At 37.0% G+C, this 19,395-nt stretch overlaps 1 protein-coding gene across 2 annotated transcripts in view; it reads left to right on the top strand.

The window, feature by feature from the left end:
* Positions 1-16,730, top strand: part of Zip (myosin heavy chain 10) — a 47,090-nt gene extending 30,360 nt beyond the window's left edge. The window contains exons 4-14 of one of the 2 annotated variants that reach the window (XM_076809796.1): positions 948-971; positions 3,292-3,384; positions 3,562-3,724; positions 5,876-6,565; positions 7,726-8,372; positions 8,831-9,811; positions 9,928-10,791; positions 11,545-11,814; positions 12,750-14,170; positions 15,791-15,897; positions 15,957-16,730. In XM_076809796.1, the coding sequence (XP_076665911.1) occupies positions 948-971; positions 3,292-3,384; positions 3,562-3,724; positions 5,876-6,565; positions 7,726-8,372; positions 8,831-9,811; positions 9,928-10,791; positions 11,545-11,814; positions 12,750-14,170; positions 15,791-15,897; positions 15,957-15,967 (5,271 nt within the window). In that variant the 3' untranslated portion in view covers positions 15,968-16,730. Of the gene's footprint in view, positions 1-947; positions 972-3,291; positions 3,385-3,561; positions 3,725-5,875; positions 6,566-7,725; positions 8,373-8,830; positions 9,812-9,927; positions 10,792-11,544; positions 11,815-12,749; positions 14,171-15,790 lie in introns of both variants that reach the window. The other variant, XM_076809795.1, reaches the window with a different exon arrangement.
* The last annotated feature ends 2,665 nt before the right edge of the window (positions 16,731-19,395 follow it).

Genomic DNA, 19,395 nt, shown 5'->3' with positions numbered 1-19,395 from the left:
GGAAAGACAGTACAATTCCTGGTTTAAAATTAAGCACTGCCTTTAAATATTGTGTAATACGTTATTTACCTAGTTGCAATTTCACTTGAAATTATAGAAAAATACGAAAATTACTAAAATTACTAAAATTATTAAAAAAACAAATTTAATTATTAAGCTTATGAACAGCAAAAGAAGCAAACAAGATATCGCTTCTTTGGTGGACTTTGTTAAATAGCATTGAATTTACTAGATAGATGACATATAGCTAGATCTGTTGCTAAAGATCTGTTACATATATTCCCATTTTGTAATAAATACACATTTCCATACATTCTCACGTGAATGTAATAAACACTACTTCCCACATATTTTTATTCTTATTTTCATGCTTTTATGCAAGCAAGACTCTAAGCAGTATTAATATATTGTTTCTAGTTAAATCTTACTTAATCTTCACTTTCTTCAACCGTGATTTGAAGTAGCTAAACCTCGCTCAAAAAATCAATTTCTGAAGATAGTTTCAGATTCAAGATTAAAAACACCATTACTTTGTGACTTTAAAATTTTCAAAAATTGTGCCCATAAAATCGACACGCCCTACCACCAGAGTGCGATGTTTCAGAATTAATTTTCCATTTAATATCAAACTGTATTCATCGTCTCTGATGTAATGAACCACTAATTCGTTACGATAGGAGACAGAATTAATTTACGCACCCTGGAAATTTTACTCGACGTTTCCATCGCGCCATTTGTTGATTGTTAATTCTGCATGGAAACGTTGAATTAAAACTCGACAGACTTTGTCGACCGATGTGAAAGGAAAGAGAAAAGGTCTCACCGAAAACGAACGTGGGAGACAAGCTCGATTGAAAATTGGACTCGTCGACACCGAGGCTCGTGAATTTAATTTTGCAAATTCTTTTATTCCCGGTGCTGACTTTCGGCGGCCACGACACACCTAGACACCGAGTCCGGCGTTAATCATAGTAAGTCAATAATAAAATGATCAACACACTCCACTCGCGCGATGTACACGCTGCTATCTGCCTCTCCTTTGTGTATCTCTTTTCCGTCTCGTCTTGTTTATTTTATATAAATTTTCTGTCGCCCTTTCCCCCCCTCTTTCTCTCCACCGCTTGGCCCACTAACCGCCTCCACTTTCGGGCTTTGGAAATCTTTTTCGATAGCCTCGTTAACTTTTCTCGAGCATTGCGTGCACTTTACGTAATTGCGTCTCGTTAATTGTGCACAGCCCTCTCATTAACCATATTTAGCTCCCTCATTTCTCGCTGAAAGGAAAAACAATGGAGGAAGAATTTGTCACGTCTCTCCCATCCCGAGCCATGTTTATTTCACAGGTGGGGGACTGTTTGTCGAATTCTTCACTATCCGAATAACCGCGGCCTGAGGATTCAAATTAGCATAAAATTCGAATTATGGCTGCAAAGTGAATGTCCCAATTTCTGCTCGTGTCCCCATTTCTGGTCATTTCGAATTTTTCTTATTATCATAAGCGTTACGTTTGTACCATAGTTGCAAGGAAATAATTCTAAATTATTTAAACAATAGTTACTAATAGTTAAACATCTTGAAACACGTTTCTTAAATAGTTGTTGAGTTGCTTGATTTATTATTAAAGAATTAATCAATTACTCTGCAAGTTTTCATCGCAAACATATTTTTTACACCTTCTTTATAACGAGTTACATCTTAAATCAGCAGAAATTGGGACATTCACCTTAGCCCAGTGTTTTAATACTCCAATTACTGAATTTGATTCGGAGATTCAAGTCATTCAGTGTTACATTCGAGCTATTTACATTCGGTTAGTTTTCTATTCCGAAGGAAACATTCCGCGAGGGAAATTTTATTTTTAATCAAGCAGGAATAAATTTATAGAACTCCAGAAAAATGTAGTTGAATCGGAAATTGTTTGGACAAAAGTTACTCAGTTTTCGACGCAGAATTGCGCGAAGAAAAATTGGAGTATTTGGAGATTCGAATGTAGTATCTGAGACTGCAATATTCCAGGAATATTTGTAACATTCGAGTACTCAATGGATATTCGAATGTTGAATTATTCAAATAGTCCCGAGCCTGGTTCATTTCCCACACTAACTGTCCAGCGTTAATTAGGGGAAAAAAGTTTTTAACATTATAGTTGACTGCTTGTTGATTCGATAAACAAATTATCCCGGTTATTCTAACAAATCCCCCATGTTTCCCCCGCTGCTCGTTGGATAGCAGGGTTCCGGAACTGTTTCGGATAAATTTGCGGTAATTAACGTGAGAGTCGACCAATTAAATTACTCATTAATGTGTTCTATGTCTCGTGTTTGTGTATGCTTAACATATGCGTGTGTGTGCGTGGGCGTAACATGCTTCTTACGTATTTTCTCCATTTTGGCGCTTCTTTTACTTAACGTTCTGTGCAAGGCCGAGGTTCGTTTGAAATATAATCAGGTTTGCTCGGCGTGTCTCTGTGTTAACGATGATAACAGTTGAAGATGGTTTCCTGCTCATCTTAAAATCAATGTATTATTTATAGCTTGTTTAACAGAATTGCAATTCACCACATTGGATGGCATTCCCAAGTTTAAGCTTAAAACGCAATCGCCTTCCTTTCGCTTATTGTGTTTCACGTTAACTTATATATATAAGCGCTGTTACATTTCAATGGTTTCGCTGATGTTATATATAATTCGTAAGAAATAACACAGTTGTCCTTAATCTTGTTAACGTAACTAAATTTTGCAAGAATTATTGTTTATAATTATTAGAATAAATGGACACGAATAGTACCTAGTTATAATTGTAAAGTAAAAATGAACGATACTGTAATTGATAACTTTCGTTACATCACAGGGTACAGTAATTACGTTTTCAAAAAGATGATTAACTTTCGGTCTTGTTTCCATTATTAATTTCTTATTCATCGCGAAGAAAATTATTCCAAAAATTACAAAGTTACTGAATTGGAAAGATTATAAGCAATTTGATATGATGAAAGTATTTTTTATCGCAATAAAAGATTATCTCTATTTTCACGTACTCCATAAATTCTCTCAGCCTTGTTCGTGTAAATTACAGCAATTTAGAGCACGATTCTTTATCGATTATATTTATAAAAGTATCGTTTAAAGGTGTCGTGAGTTTTCAAGTAATTGAAACATATTTTCAAATATTTTTTCTCAAGTATACATAATTAGAGGCTCAGGAGGTACTTTGATAGAGATGGCTGCCATAAATTTTGTGTTTTCAAATAAGTTCTAATCCTCCACTTAACATACTGATTCTTGATGATAGGGTGAATTGGAACAACAACTCCTGCAGGCGAATCCGATCCTAGAAGCCTTCGGGAACGCCAAGACAGTGAAAAACGACAACTCTTCTCGATTTGTAAGTTTAAACATTTAATTCAAAGTCCCTTTGCAACAATCTTTCTTATAATATATCAAAACACATAGAAAAATGTATACCTGCCAGACTAACCCACGCTTTACTGTTATAACATACAATAAATTAAAAAAAAAAACAATCATTTCTTTCATTAATAGCCAAATATTTTTTAAACAGGGTAAATTCATCCGGATAAACTTCGACGCTTCCGGGTACATTGCCGGTGCGAACATAGAAACTTATCTGCTAGAAAAGTCGAGGGCAATTCGACAAGCAAAAGATGAAAGAACCTTCCACATATTTTATCAACTGCTCGCCGGTGCTTCGCCAGAGCAGAAAAGTAAGTACATGTGAATTGAGTATGAATGAACTTTGAGAAAAAGAGAAGAATAAATTCTTTTCATATTTGTAAAACAACTAGGGTAAAGGTACCAGTAGTTGACCATGTATCATTAGTTGACAACTTTTCAGAGAAACGTGAAAAATAAGGTTTTTGCATTTCTAGAAACCTTATTTTTCACGTTTTTCTGAGAAAGTTATCAACTAATGATACATGGTCAACTCAACTGGTACCTTTACCCTACTTTTATTAATGCGTGGCTCAATTCATTTACCAACCAATGTTTTCTCAGTTCTCAATTTGAATAATGGAATTACATTAAATGGGGCTTGTTTTATTCATAGTCTAAGCCTAGCCTACACTTATTCCAAGCGAAGCGTGCTTCTGTTCCATCTTTTTAATTACCGGGTAACTCCAAATGGTCTTTGAGCACGTGAAAGATACCACGGTACATATTTCATTCACGCTGTCATTTCTTGTTACATGAATTTGATTTGAAAGTATATCGCTAGAAAGAGTTTTCTTTATACAATAGTATAACACCACTAGAATTAATATTCCAGTAGCGATTTTGGGTTCAGTCTGTTGAAGTCGTGATGCGTGTTTACAGAGAGATTAGTCGAAGGAGCTTTCAATAGACCTATCGCGTTGTGTGAAATATTATTGAGTTAGGCCAAGCCCAAATCTGATTAGAACGCGTACATAATTGTTACTATTCGAGGGGGGGAGTGAATCGATATTCCCAATTCAAGACACTCAGCGTTTCCACCCGTTACGTGTTGTACTTGTCAGGTGACATTCTCATCCATACTCGAATCACCGTTCCTCGATTAGCCCTGTCCTTTCGGGATAGAAACGATTTTAAACTACCTCCTTCATAGATGACTCAGCCGTGCTACCTGACTTGAAGGTAAATGGAGACGTGGAATGTTAGGCAGCGTATCATTTCAAGCACCGATTCTTGAGTGCCCACTGCACCAATTTTTCTATACGAAATGGGCACCAAAAATTGATTATTAGTCTCGCCAATCAAATTTCAATTAAGCTTAGATATAAAAAGCTAGACAGCTGTGTGATTTTCTGAAACTAGTTAAGAAAGAGGATAGAAGAAGTTTAAACAAGAATTAGATCCTACCTTTTATAGAAATTAAGGCACAATGGAGAGTTAGTTGTTCAAGCTAGAGAATTCATGTAAATTAGTCAGAAATAGTAATAGTAGGGTAGACCGGGGGCGGTAGTAACAGTTTCACTTTGGAATAGGATTACTCGAAAACTATTGCAGTTACAACAGTTTTTTTTTTACGAAAATGTTGCTAACTTGTCTGACTTTATTTGAGCCACAACAGTTTCGCTGTATGTCAAGTGATATTCCGGTTATTAATATAAAATGAGAAGCGGAGAAAGTGTTACAATCGTCCCTGACCCCGGGTCGCTTGTAACACTGCATGGAGTCGATAGTAGCACAGATTTAACTTTACAAAATTAAAATATTCATTGATTTTAATTATAATAATAAATTAAAAAATGTAAAATTTATAACCAATTATGTGGTGTTGCCATTGTAACAGAAATAGAAAACGTTTTGGCTGGTGCAATCCTTCATGTGATCAACCCTTACACTCAGTACATTGCACCCATTTTTTATTTCGTTTGCTTGTGCTGTGCTATAGGATTCCATGCAAACAAGACCATATTATTAATCTGCCTATGTTACAATCGCCCCCCGACCAGGTTTTTAAACTTAAATTATAAATTTTTAGTAACGAGACACTTGAAAGTGATAAGTAACGATCAGTATTACTTTAAAAATGGCCAGATTAAATATTAAAAAATAGAGAAAACACGTACTTGCAAAGGGAGTATTTATATTACAATTTTAAATCAGTAAGGGAAAGTTACTTTAGGGTATAGAAAAGTTATTTTCTTCACTATGCATGTCTATTGTGTATCTATACTGATAGGATATTCGAAATGTCATTCTTCATGATATATCCAAAATTTGTGTTAATATCTATCAAATGTTTTGAGGTATTTAACGTGTTACAATCGCCCCCGGTCTACCCTATTATTCCAAGCTTTCTAACACTGTCTACATTTTGTTTTTAACCATGCGAAGGAATATAGGAATTGAGCATTTTTTTAAATTTTCAGAGGAATTCATCCTGGAGGACCCGAAACACTATCCATTCCTCTCAAACGGCGCATTACCAGTTCCGGGAGTGGACGATTCTGCCGAGTTCTTCTCAACCGTAACGTCCATGCACATCATGGGCATGACGAACGAAGACTTCTCTTCGATCTTCCGTATAGTCTCCGCGGTAATGCTTTTCGGCTCGATGCAGTTCCGGCAAGAAAGGAATTCCGATCAAGCTACGCTGCCGGATAACACGGTCGCCCAAAAGATTTCACATCTGCTGGGCTTAAGCGTCACGGAAATGACAAAGGCATTTTTGAAGCCGAGAATCAAAGTGGGCAGAGATTTCGTAACGAAAGCACAGACAAAGGAGCAAGTTGAGTTTGCGGTAGAAGCAATATCGAAGGCCTGTTACGAGAGAATGTTCAGATGGCTTGTGAACCGAATCAACAGGTCGTTGGATCGGACAAAAAGGCAGGGAGCAAGTTTCATCGGTATTCTGGATATGGCTGGCTTCGAGATATTCGAGCTGAACAGTTTCGAACAGCTTTGCATCAATTACACGAACGAGAAGCTACAACAGTTATTCAACCATACCATGTTTATTCTGGAGCAAGAAGAATATCAAAGAGAGGGGATTGAGTGGAAATTCATCGATTTTGGGTTAGACTTGCAGCCAACCATTGATTTGATTGACAAACCTATGGGTACGTTAAAAATCTTAGTTTAATTGATCTACTAGTAATACACAACCAAATACTATTAACGTAGAGAAAGATTCTCTCGAAACATATTGATAGTATCTTTTATTCACATTGTCACGCAATGGAATTTTATCGTCTTTTCCGATTTTCGCTGATTTCGTTTTAAAACTCTTACAGATGTTACTTGATCTGAAACTGAGTTGTTTATCTTTGTTCGTAAAATGTATTGTGCTAATTTAAAGTAGCTTACATCAGTTCGATTCTTCGAATGTGTATATTTTAATTTAAGAGGGGTTTGCGCCTTGTTGGGCCGAAAAATATGTAATTCTTTGTGAATTTTTTCTACAAAAACGGTTCTACAAATTAATTTGAGGTTTGGCAGGCTGTTTTATTGTATCTTGAACTATTGTTCTGAATTTTTGTGTGACAGTGAAAAGGAAAACATGGCAGATACAAAGAGAGCGTTGAAAAATAATCGGGTGGTGCTGGCGTTGACGAAAAGTACTGTAAGGTTTATCCGAAAGACAGAAAAGAAAAGAGATTCTTAATCTATATGAATGTGGCTATCGGTGGTAGTAGATTTATTAATAAATATAAAAAAATGTTAAAATGGTAGCCTTTTGAAGAAGGCGAAGCGTCCTGATTTGAGTCTGAAACAGGTTTTGCCGCAAAATCGGGAAAGTTTCTTTAAATAAAAAAGGAACGGTAACAGATACGGCAATAAATCTACTACCACCGATAGCTACATTCATATAGATTAAGAATCTCTTTTCTTTTTTGTGTTTCGGAGAAACCTTACAGTACTTTTCGTCAACGCCAGGACCACCCGTTTATTTTTCAACGCTCTCTTTGTATCTGCCATGTTTTCTTTTTCACTGTCACACAAAAATTCAGAACAATAGTTCAAGATTCAATAAAACAGCCTGCCAAACCTCAAATTAATTTGTCGAACCGTTTTTGTAGAAAAAATTCACAAAGAATTACCTTTTTTTCGGCCCAACAAGGCGCAAACCCCCTTAAGGAAGCGTACTGTATTCTTTTTTTGTCACGTATAATGTCCTTTTGAAACAATTTTTACAATGTACAATTAATTCTTTGGGTAATAACTTGACGTAATTATTTTAGAAAATACTAAAGAGAAACATATCTTACTTTCGAAACAGGTATCATGGCACTGCTAGACGAAGAATGTTGGTTCCCCAAAGCTACGGATAAAACGTTTGTTGAAAAGCTAGTAGGTGCTCACAGCGTTCACCCGAAGTTTATGAAAACAGACTTCAGAGGTGTCGCGGATTTCGCTATCATACATTACGCCGGGAAAGTTGATTACTCGGCCGCTAAATGGCTAATGAAGAATATGGATCCTCTGAACGAGAATGTTGTCAGTCTTCTACAAAACTCGCAGGATCCATTCGTCTGTCACATTTGGAAGGATGCAGAAATCGTGGGGATGGCCCAGCAAGCGTTAACCGACACACAGTTTGGCGCAAGGACAAGGAAGGGGATGTTCAGAACAGTTTCTCAATTGTACAAGGAACAGTTGGCGAAGCTAATGGTCACCCTTAGAAATACCAATCCTAATTTTGTGAGATGTATCATACCGAATCACGAGAAGAGGGCTGGAAAGATCGATGCACCGTTGGTACTCGATCAACTGAGGTGCAACGGAGTTCTGGAAGGCATTAGGATTTGCCGTCAAGGATTTCCGAATAGGATACCATTCCAGGAGTTCAGACAAAGATACGAACTTTTAACACCGAATGCTATTCCAAAAGGATTCATGGATGGAAAGAAGGCGTGCGAAAAGATGGTAAGTATATTCTTTCGTCGAAGTATTTCATTCTAATAAATTTTATTAATGCTAGCCAGGGCCGGCTTTGGAGCGGGGGGGGGGGGGCAGGTAGGGCAATCGCCCGGGGCGCTAAATCTGTAGGGGCGCCGCTGTATACGTTTATTTATTTATATACGTTCTGCTAATTGATTTTCGTGCCCTTGAAGGGGCGCCATGATAATCTTGCCCGGGGTGCCAAGTATGCTAAAGCCGCCCCTGATGCCAGCGATGAGAATTGTGGCAGAATTGATGTTTATGTATCAATCGGTGATCTAATTAAGAACAGTCTCACAAAAGAATTTGTATTCAAAGATTAACTCGGTGATTTCAGATTTTTAAGGAATGTTATTATAAATCAGAATTCAACTGTGCCATTGATTCTGAATCTCTTCCAAACTTGAAGATTTATTAAAAGCGTCTAAACATCTGCATTTCAGATTCAAGCCCTTGAACTCGATCCTAATCTCTATCGTGTCGGTCAGTCAAAAATCTTCTTCCGTGCTGGAGTTTTGGCTCATCTTGAAGAAGAACGTGATTACAAGATCACTGATATAATTGTCAATTTCCAAGCGTTCTGCCGCGGCTTCCTTGCCCGCAGGAACTATCAGAAACGTCTGCAACAGTTGAACGCCATCAGAATTATTCAAAGAAATTGCGCAGCATATTTAAAGCTTCGGAATTGGCAGTGGTGGCGTTTGTATACTAAAGTAAAGCCACTTCTCGAGGTAACTAAACAGGAAGAGAAATTGACTCAGAAGGAAGATGAATTAAAGCAAGTGCGCGACAAGTTAGAGCTGCAGTTGCATTCTGCGCAAGAGTACGAACGAAAGTATCAGCAAGCCATGGAGGAGAAAACTATGCTGGCGGAGCAATTGCAGGCTGAAGTTGAGTTATGCGCGGAAGCAGAAGAGATGCGAGCAAGACTGGCTGCAAGGAAGCAAGAACTAGAAGAGATACTTCATGATCTGGAGGCGAGAATCGAGGAGGAAGAAGAGAGAAGTGCCGCGTTGACACAAGAAAAGAAGAAATTGCAATTAAACATAAGCGACCTCGAGGAACAACTGGAAGAGGAGGAGGCTGCCAGGCAAAAGTTGCAATTAGAAAAAGTACAGTGCGACGCGAAAATAAAGAAACTTGAGGAAGACCTTGCGCTTTCTGACGATACAAATCAAAAGTTATTGAAGGAGAAGAAAATTCTTGAAGAAAGGGCAAATGATTTATCGCAGACACTTGCCGAGGAGGAAGAAAAGGCGAAGCATTTATCAAAATTGAAAGCTAAACACGAAGCGACAATTGCAGATCTCGAAGAAAGATTATTGAAAGATCATCAACAAAGACAAGAAGTAGATAGATCAAAGAGAAAGATAGAAACTGAGGTGTCAGATTTGAAAGAGCAACTTACGGAAAGAAAGACGCAGGTAACGTAACTTTAAAAAGTAATATAACTTTCTTTCCGTTGACGGTTTTAATGAGTTTAACAGGAATAAAGGAATCAATAGCGTACAAAATAGTAATTTTAATAAATCTCTTCCAGGTAGAGGAACTTCAGCTGCAACTCGGAAAACGCGAAGAGGAATTGAATCAAGTGATGGCAAAGATGGACGAAGAAGGGGCTGCAAAGGCTCAAGCTCAAAAGGCTCTTCGTGAATTAGAGTCTCAGTTAGCTGAGCTTCAGGAAGATCTGGAAGCTGAAAAAGCTGCCAGAAGCAAGGCAGAGAAATTAAAACGGGATCTAAATGAGGAATTAGAAGCATTGAAGAACGAGCTATTAGATTCTTTAGATACGACGGCTGCGCAACAGGAATTGAGAAGTAAACGAGAACAGGAATTGGCAACATTAAAGAAGAACCTGGAAGAAGAGACATCGATGCATGAAGCAACGTTGGCGGATATGCGTCATAAGCATACACAAGAGTTGACAGCTTTGAACGAACAGATGGATGCGTTGAAAAAGACTAAAGCTGTTCTGGAAAAGGCAAAGGCAACGTTAGAGGCCGAAAACGCTGATTTAGCAACGGAGCTCAGATCCGTTAGCGCCAGCAGGCAAGAGTCGGACAGAAGGAGAAAGCAGGCGGAACAACAGCTTGCTGAGGTGAATGCAAAACTCGCTGAAGTCGAAAGGAACAGGCAAGAATTAGTAGAAAGGGTGACGAAATTGCAACAAGAATCTGAAAGCATCATGCAGCAATTAGAAGCTGCAGAGTTGAAGGCTTCAGCGGCCTTAAAGGCTTCAGCAACATGCGAGTCTCAATTTACAGAACTCCAACAGCAACTTGAAGAGGAAACTAGACAAAAATTAGCTCTAAGCTCGAAATTAAGAGCACTAGAGAGTGAAAAGGAAAGTCTACATGACCAATTAGAAGAGGAGGAGGAAGCAAAGAGAGCCTTAGATAAACAGGTAAAATTACTAGTGAAAGGTAAAATAAATTATTCCGTCTATTTTTAGTTAATAATACAATCAGTGCGTTCTGACACACTCTGTGTCCTGCATACATACTCTAGGGTGGATCTTATTTACTCTTGGTAAATTTTTTTTTCAAGATTTTCTTCGGGGCACGCTCCAGAATAGTTGGAAATAATTAACAAAAAATGCGTGTAAAGTTTGAGCTCGATCGGATAACGGGAAAGGGTGCCCCTGGGCCCTTAAACATTTAAATCATTATTTAACAGCTCGCGAAGTCGATTTTATATAATATCCTCCAAGTTATTGATTAAATAAAAAAATATGTCAAACAAAAGTTGTAGATTCGGACAAGAAGCATCTTTTATGTTGTATTACTTTTTCTCGTGCGACAAACGGTTTTCGAAAAAAGTCCGAGAAACTAAAAAAAAAACTTTTTTCCTCAAATTTTGAAAGTTTAAATCCTTCCAGAACACTTTTAAATAATGTCTTAAATGTTTAAGGGCCCAGGAGCACTCTTTCCTGTTATCCGATCGAGCTCAAACTTTACACGGATTTTTTTTTAATTATTTGAAACTATTCTGGAGAGTGCCCCGAAGAAAATTCAGGAGTCGAAAATAAGAACCACCCTAATACATACATTTCGATACGCATAACACCGGAATATTTATTACAGGACTTAAGCAGTCCCATAATATTTATGCAAAATCATATGAAAATAACTATTTTAACTGTTTGGCCTTTCTGTAGGTTCTTGGCTTAAATGTACAATTAGCTGAAGCGAAGAAAAGAGCTGAAGAAGAATCTGAAGCTGCTGCAGCTTTAGAAGAAGCTAGAAAGAGGTGTATGAAGGATATTGAAGCCCTTCAAAGACAGGTTGAAGAACTGCAAGCTGCCAATGATAAACTAGATAAATCGAAGAAGAAAATTCAAGCGGAATTGGAGGATAGTATTATTGAGCTCGAAGCGCAAAGAGCTAAGGTGCTGGAGTTGGAGAAGAAACAGAAGAATTTCGACAAGGTAATTATATTTGTATGTCCTAATCTAATTGATTTCACATGTTTGGTGGTAAAATTACAATATCCAAATTGTAATGTGAAATTGCAAATAACTTCTTTTGAATGTTTTTACTTTTTATTTGAAATTTTAGATTTTCTCTCTTCCACAATATTGTATTCTAAATGTTTATTGAACTTTGTGTTCATATTTCTTAACTTCAATTTTACAGTTGTTCAAACTTACATATATAGACGATTTTTAAATATTTTTACTGTTTAAATGACATGAACCACTTATTTTTATTAATACTATGGACTTTATTCAATTATAATCGAATAATTACTATTATTTCGAAACTATAATAATTTGAGATTAATAGAATTGTTACCCTTTTTTTATTATTAACAATAGTTTGAGGAACTTTCTGTGAGTTTTTAATATTATTATCATTATTCATTATTTTGAAAGTTCATGTAGATAATTTGGTGGTTACTAACGACGATAACAGATGTTGTTTAGTTAATATTCAACACTTTACAGACCATTTCTGCACCAATGTAAATTCAAATTCTGGAGTACATCCCTGCTTTAGTCTGTTAACCTTCAGAGGGCCGGGATTTTTTCATTGAAATTGTAAATTTTATTTACTTAAAATTTATTCATATGTACCACCAACATGTTCGGCAAAGTATCCAAATATTTACGTGGCCACTATAGCGGCCAGCCCAGCCCTCTAAAGGTTAACTATATTTTTATTATATTGAAATCATTCATGTATAATTACACGCCCATTATAAATCACATTAAAATCACAAGTATAGTTCTTAGCGCGTACTTCACACGCCGATTACGGTCCGTAAGGTGTTCATTCTCAATAAAGATTCCTCTCCATTTCATAACTATTCTTTTGAAATTCTTTATCCGTAATATTTATCATTATTATCATCCATTGAAAGGTGCTGGCCGAAGAAAAAGCGGTCTCCGAACAATATGCAGAACAACGGGATGCTGCCGAACGCGAGGCTCGCGAAAAGGAAACTCGTGTCCTATCCTTGACCCGTGAGCTTGACGAGATGAACGAGAAGGTGGAAGAACTCGAACGAGTCCGTCGTGGTCTCCAATCGGAGCTCGACGAACTTGTAAATAACCAAGGAACAGCGGACAAGAATGTCCACGAACTCGAGAAAGCAAAGCGTGCCCTCGAATCTCAATTGGCAGAACAACGCTCTCAAGTGGAGGAGCTTGAAGATGAATTACAGTTCACAGAAGACGCGAAGTTGCGTCTGGAAGTGAACATGCAAGCTCTAAGGGCTCAGTTCGAGCGAGATTTGCAAGCGAAAGAAGAGCAGGCTGAGGAAAAACGAAGAGGGTTAGTGAAACAGTTACGCGACCTCGAAGCGGAACTAGAGGATGAGAGGAAGCAAAGGGCTGCCGCTATTGCGCAACGTAAGAAAATGGAGGCAGATTATAAAGATATTGAACAGCAGCTGGAGATGCACAATAAAGTAAAAGAGGATGCGTTGAAACAACTGAAGAAACTTCAGACACAAATAAAGGATTGCACCAGAGAAACCGAGGAAGCCAGAGCTGCCAGGGACGAGCTTGCTGCCAGTGCTAAAGAGACTGAAAGGAAAGTAAAGAGTTTAGAGGCAGATTTGATGCAGTTGACGGAAGACTTTGCTAGCAGCGAGCGAGCTAGAAGAGCTGCGGAGAATGAAAGAGACGAGCTACAAGAGGAGCTGAACAACAATGCTAACAAGGGCACGCTGATGCTGGATGAAAAACGAAGACTGGAAGCTAGAATTGCAACATTGGAAGAAGAACTGGAGGAAGAGCAGTCCAACGCTGAATTACTAATGGACAGAGCTAGAAAGGCCCAGATAACTATTGAACAACTAACAAACGATCTAACCACTGAAAGATCGACCACGCAGAAGTTGGAATCGCACAAACTGCTATTGGAAAGGCAAAATAAGGAATTGAAAGCGAAATTAACGGAATTGGAGACTGCTCAAAGGGCAAAGACCAAAGCTACCATCCAACAATTAGAATCGAAGATTAATAACCTTGACGAACAATTGGAAACTGAAGCAAAGGAAAGATTTGCTCAGCAAAAGATAAACAGAAAGTTAGAGAAGAAATTAAAGGAATTGAGCCTACAGTTGGAAGATGAGAGAAGAAACTCGGACCAATATAAAGAGCAAGCAGAGAAAGTAAATGCGAGAATGAAGGCTTTGAAGAGACAGCTTGACGAAGCAGAAGAAGAAATTAGCAGGCATAAAGCGATGAAGAGGAAAGCACAGAGGGAAATAGACGATATGCTAGAATCTCAGGAAGAGTTGACCAGAGAAGTGGCAAACCTTAAAAACAAATTGAGGTGAGTCAGTTTTATTTGATATATACCTACCTGCTTTACGAGGTGAAAATTCATTTACTGCTACGTTTCAATCCAAAGAAAGTGCACAATTACAGTGGCGTGCAAAAGTATTCGGCCACCCTTTAAAATCGCATAACTTTTTTTAAAATTAATCCAAACGACTTGAATTTTTTTTTAGAAGATAAGAAGGATTAGTTTTCTAAGTGGCGTGATTTGTTGTTTTGAAAAAAATGCACTTGGTCGGAATAGCAAAAAAAAAATAATAGAAAAGGTCGTTTTTTAAACTTTTTTTATGAGCCTGTAACGAAAATTAAAAAAAAAACGTAGATTTAAGTAAGTTATGTACGTGCCTAAAATTTTATCAAAATCGGTTAACGTTGCTCCGAGTTAGAAACGCTTAAATATCGCAGAATAAGGTCGAAAATCGCGAAATTCCCGAAATTATAGGAATAATTTTATTTTCAATTCTTTGTAGCCATTTTTATTATCGAAAATTCATTTGAGAGTAAGAAATTACTGTACTGTATTAAAATATCTAGGCGTCGAGGAAAAAAGAACAGTTCATACCCTACATGAAACGCATGGTACAAATGAAAATTCTTCAGATTTCAAGAATACCCTGAGTTTTGGTTAGTTTACGAATTAAATTATTATTACTCTCCTAAATTACGCTATTCACAATTTATATCATAGTTAAAGGGTTCTTGTCGTTTCCTATTCGCAGTTACGACTTCCTACATTATCAATATTCATTATCATTCCAAATTTGGAAAAATCTAATTAATAACTATACCTTTTAGTACAAAAAGTGGAATGATTTCCACCTCTACGTTTTAAAAAAAGAATCTTAATTTTTTCTATTTTTCTGGGACCCTAGGTAGATGTAACCCGTTATTTACAGTCGACATTTCCTTCTTATTTTTTAACTTCTAAAGTATGCGTTGTATGAAATTTTTTGTATACAACTCAGAATTCAATAGTATTTGATATTTTGGCATAAAAAATATAGCATTCCATTTAAAATAACAAAGTTGGTGTGCAAGTTGCATGGACCGCTCTGTATAATTTCTCTTCCGTAGTATCTATTCAGACCTAACTCAAACCTTAAACCCGAACTGTTGCTCAAACTCTTTCCTACACTTATCATTTAAACGATTCAAAACATTCGCCGATACTCCAATGTTTATTATAAAGTTAGTGCGTTAGTACTTTTGTAGTTTCGTATAGTTTACGCGTACTTTCTGTCATTTTTCACCTTTAAATAGAAATTTTCAATTGCAAATGGTTGAGAAGGTATATTAAAAAGTCATTCTTGATGGAAACTACTTATACACCCTGTCATTTAAGAAGGAACCTGCCGACCGACGAGTTTAAACCGGTTCTGCGCAGGTTGACGCTCATTGGTGCCGGGAGAAGCCACTATTGGCTGTACCCCCACCAACGCTTTTTCGGAGCCAATGAGCTCATTCTGCATGCGCGAAACGGGTTCCTTCTTAAATGACTTCTGGTGTAGTAGTGTCGATTTCAAGAGTTTCAAAATCGTTTTGTTTCTTATGAAATCCCCTCGCGTTCTTCCGAGGTACCATATAATGTAAGTAAAACTGATGAACTTCTTCGCAGACGAGGTGGGCCTCCAATCAGTCTTAGTTCGACGCGTCTGAAACGCGGCGCCGTTCAAACTGGTGGTTCTGGCGACGATTCGACGACGCAGGACGAAAGCATCGATGGTGAGGAAACTGTCAACTGAACGAAAGAATACACCACTTATTGAACCCTCACAACGCAGGAAACCCATAAAAAATACCCAGGTCCAAGAGGTGCGCGCAAGATCTGCTACGAAAAGAATAGAGTTCCAAACAGAGGACTCGTGACCCCCGAGTTCGGGAGTTGATTCCTATGCACCCAACGATGCCATTAGATGAGGGCGGCTTTCTTCTGTACATAAAGAGACCCGGCAGGGCCATACCGAGTAGTATTTTACCCCCCTTCTTCCGGAATTCCGCAAAAAATTACGAACCTTCTCTGGAAAACATTTTCCTTGCCCGTTTCTCAACAAGCTTATCAATGACTCGCGTCGTCGATGATTTACAGTGAAAGATGTTCACAGGTAAATTCGCACCGGATTCCTTTCCAACGAATTCAGCGCGCAAGGTACTCGTAGACTAGGATTTGTACGTTAATATGCCATTATGCATTAGCAGTGCTGGAATGCCATACTTTGTACAAGCTTTATCTTAAACACTTTCTGAATGACAAATATTCCCTTTCGAATACCTTCGTCATTTTTTGCGGAAAATGCTACTACTTCGTCGGGTAAGATTAAGACTAGAAATATATTATTGGGGCTGCATAATCGATAACGAAGTAACACCGCATTTAGGCAGCATTAATATCTATTATAGTTATATTATTATTAATTAATTATTATTATCTCAGTTTTTATTTTTATCGCGAAAAAAAAATTGTAATATGTTATTTGTAATTATTTTTAATAATCGAGCCAATCATGGACGATTTGGGCATCGTTCCGAGAGGTTAGCGACCATAAAATTTCCAAAAAGCGGGGTATACTGTTTGTCAAATCAAGGTGTTAAAAAAAAAAAAATAATAGTTTTTACACAAGACTGACAATATAGAAATATGTGGTAAAGGTTCGCAAAATTTTGAGGTGAAGAATTCGATAGTGTGAAGTATTTCAGAGATGCATTTAGAAAACTAGAACACTTTGAAACAATCAAAAGTTATTCCACGAAAAGTATGAACTCTCTTACATGTAAGTATACTTTGTATGCGAAAGAGGTTTTGATTTAGAAACCGTATTTTGAAAAAAAAAGTATTATTATTTTTAAGAGATATACTCTTTACGTTTCATTCGAGTTTATCAGTTTTGTTCTTCTTGATTTCTGCTTTAAATAACATTCTTTTTTTTTTGTTTTCGATTGAATTGACTTGCCTGTCGGAACGAACCGGAGATCGGTGATCGAGATTTATCAATTGGTACTTAGGGCCGATCGTAGATCGAAAGCTTTTTGGTTTCGTGCCATTCGGTTTCAAATGCATTGAGAAATTAGTGAAAGGTTCTTGAAACGGTTATTCCTAGCATGCATGAGCTTATAAGTGTATGGCAGTAACAAGATCAATTTTCCTAACATAGTTTATACGTTGACGGGCTATTACGCTTTTGAGAAACGTCTCCATAATTCCATCACTTGTGTTTTAATCGAGGAAGTAACGTTCTAACGGATTTCTCGATGCGTTTGAGGTTGAATCCTTCGAACACCGTAAAATGAAATTGAGGAAGAAAACGGGAGTACGGAACAGCAATGTTTTTATACATGCATTTTTTTACAGCTTGTGCATTTCTCATGCATTCAAAGATGACGCATTTTTAACCTCTTTTTGCCAGAACATAACAAATGGAAATACTAAACTTTAAAGTAAGAGAACCGATTTATAGGGGAAAGAAAAGGTATTATTTTTCGTAGGTGAAATAAATAAGTGGCAAATGTGAGCGTTATTCATTGAAGGAAACCTGCAATTAAATCAAAACGTACAAAATAAATGATGAGATGCACTTTTGCAGTTATCGTCTTGAAATTTTAATCATTGTTTAGTCGAGTAGCTATTGTAAAGAGTGTTCCCAACTTGGAACTCGAGACAAAAAGAGGTTAACGGCCGATTATACACATTACGCGTATACATGTATGTACACATATACAGAGTGTCCTATAAAGTATGGCGCATCCGGAAAGCAACGTTTACGCTGTAAGTAGCGTTCTTAATGATTTCGTCTGGTCAGTCTTTTTGTTTTTAATTAGCAAGCATCGAGATTAAATGAAGTCGCGGAATATCTTGTAGGCATCTTTTCCGCTGAATGTGCCTAAATATATAACACGTGCAACCCAACTCGATGTTTAGAAACTTCAAAAGTTTACAGTAAACGATTACGCGGGAACATTAAGGATTCGTATTTTATTCTGCAAAAATATTGTTTGCTGGATGCAACACGCCTTATCGGAGACTCTATATACATCAGGGTTATAATATTTTTTGATACGGTTAAGCAATTGTATATGAACGAAACCGGCCTGTTTTTTACACTAAACAGCTTTCTAGTGATTTTTTAGGCGGGCTTTTCAAATTTGCAACTGAACTGCCACTTAATGCATCGTGGACCATTATTTTTTCTCCACGTAACACGGTTATAATTAAATCTGAAAATCTTTTGAATAAATTTAATAAACGTTATATACATTTTCGACAGATTTACTTAATAAGAAATAAATTATAATTTCACAAATAAAGAGAGATACTGTAATGAATTGTGTCTGTCGAGAGGGAAACGTAAATGCCGACGATGCGTTCGTACGGTGAAATTTATACTACCAGGAGCTTTTACTCGGACCCCTTTTGGGTTAAAGAACATATAGAGAAGATACAAACCTCAGGATCTCTTATATGGAAAACTTGAAACACCACCGATATGTCGACAACCTTTTTCATAGGTGGTATTTCTTTTCCTTTAGAAATTTGGATGATTGTAAAAAAATATATTTCATTAACTGTGCTAAATCGTGCTATAATAATAATCATTACTTTTATTACAAACTAATGTGCTAAACAAAATTTTGGAGAGCGTAAATACCATGCTAAAGTGAGCAAGCCTCGTGTATATTTATAGCTGGGATCTCTTTCACGTTCCCTCCAATTTGTTCTCTTGGAAATAATTATCTATTGAAAATAATTTATATCGATAGCAATAAAGTATTTTCGCATACTTCTAGAATGCTCCAATTGTATTTCTACGTTACGTTTCCTAATTAATTTAAAGCATTTAGGGAAATTAATCTAAGCTTCGATTTCATTTTAATCACACCAGATTTTAGTTCGAAATTTCCAGAAAAATTAAAGTAGCATGTACTTCTTTACGTGGAATATTGTCGCGATATTGTATTCGTAACAAAAGAAGCTTAAAACACTCAGTTATATAGTGACATCTATCAAAATTGATCATTACGATGAGAATGACTCTGACTCGGAATGAAATATTTTTTATGATCCATCTAAAATATCTCTAAACGAAAACGAAATCCAGATCACCTTATGTTAGCCGCAAATCATTGCGAATTTGTGTAAATAAGCGCAGAAGATATTGCCCCTCAGCTTTGGTGCGTTTTGTTTAAGAAATTTATTTCGGATGCTGATGCGATCATCGCTTTTCTTAG

This window comes from Andrena cerasifolii, chromosome 4, assembly GCF_050908995.1.
Source record: "Andrena cerasifolii isolate SP2316 chromosome 4, iyAndCera1_principal, whole genome shotgun sequence".
Lineage (NCBI taxonomy): Eukaryota > Metazoa > Arthropoda > Insecta > Hymenoptera > Andrenidae > Andrena > Andrena cerasifolii.
The sequence above is the reverse complement of the archived record's forward strand: the minus strand, read 5'-3'. Positions and strand labels throughout refer to the sequence as shown.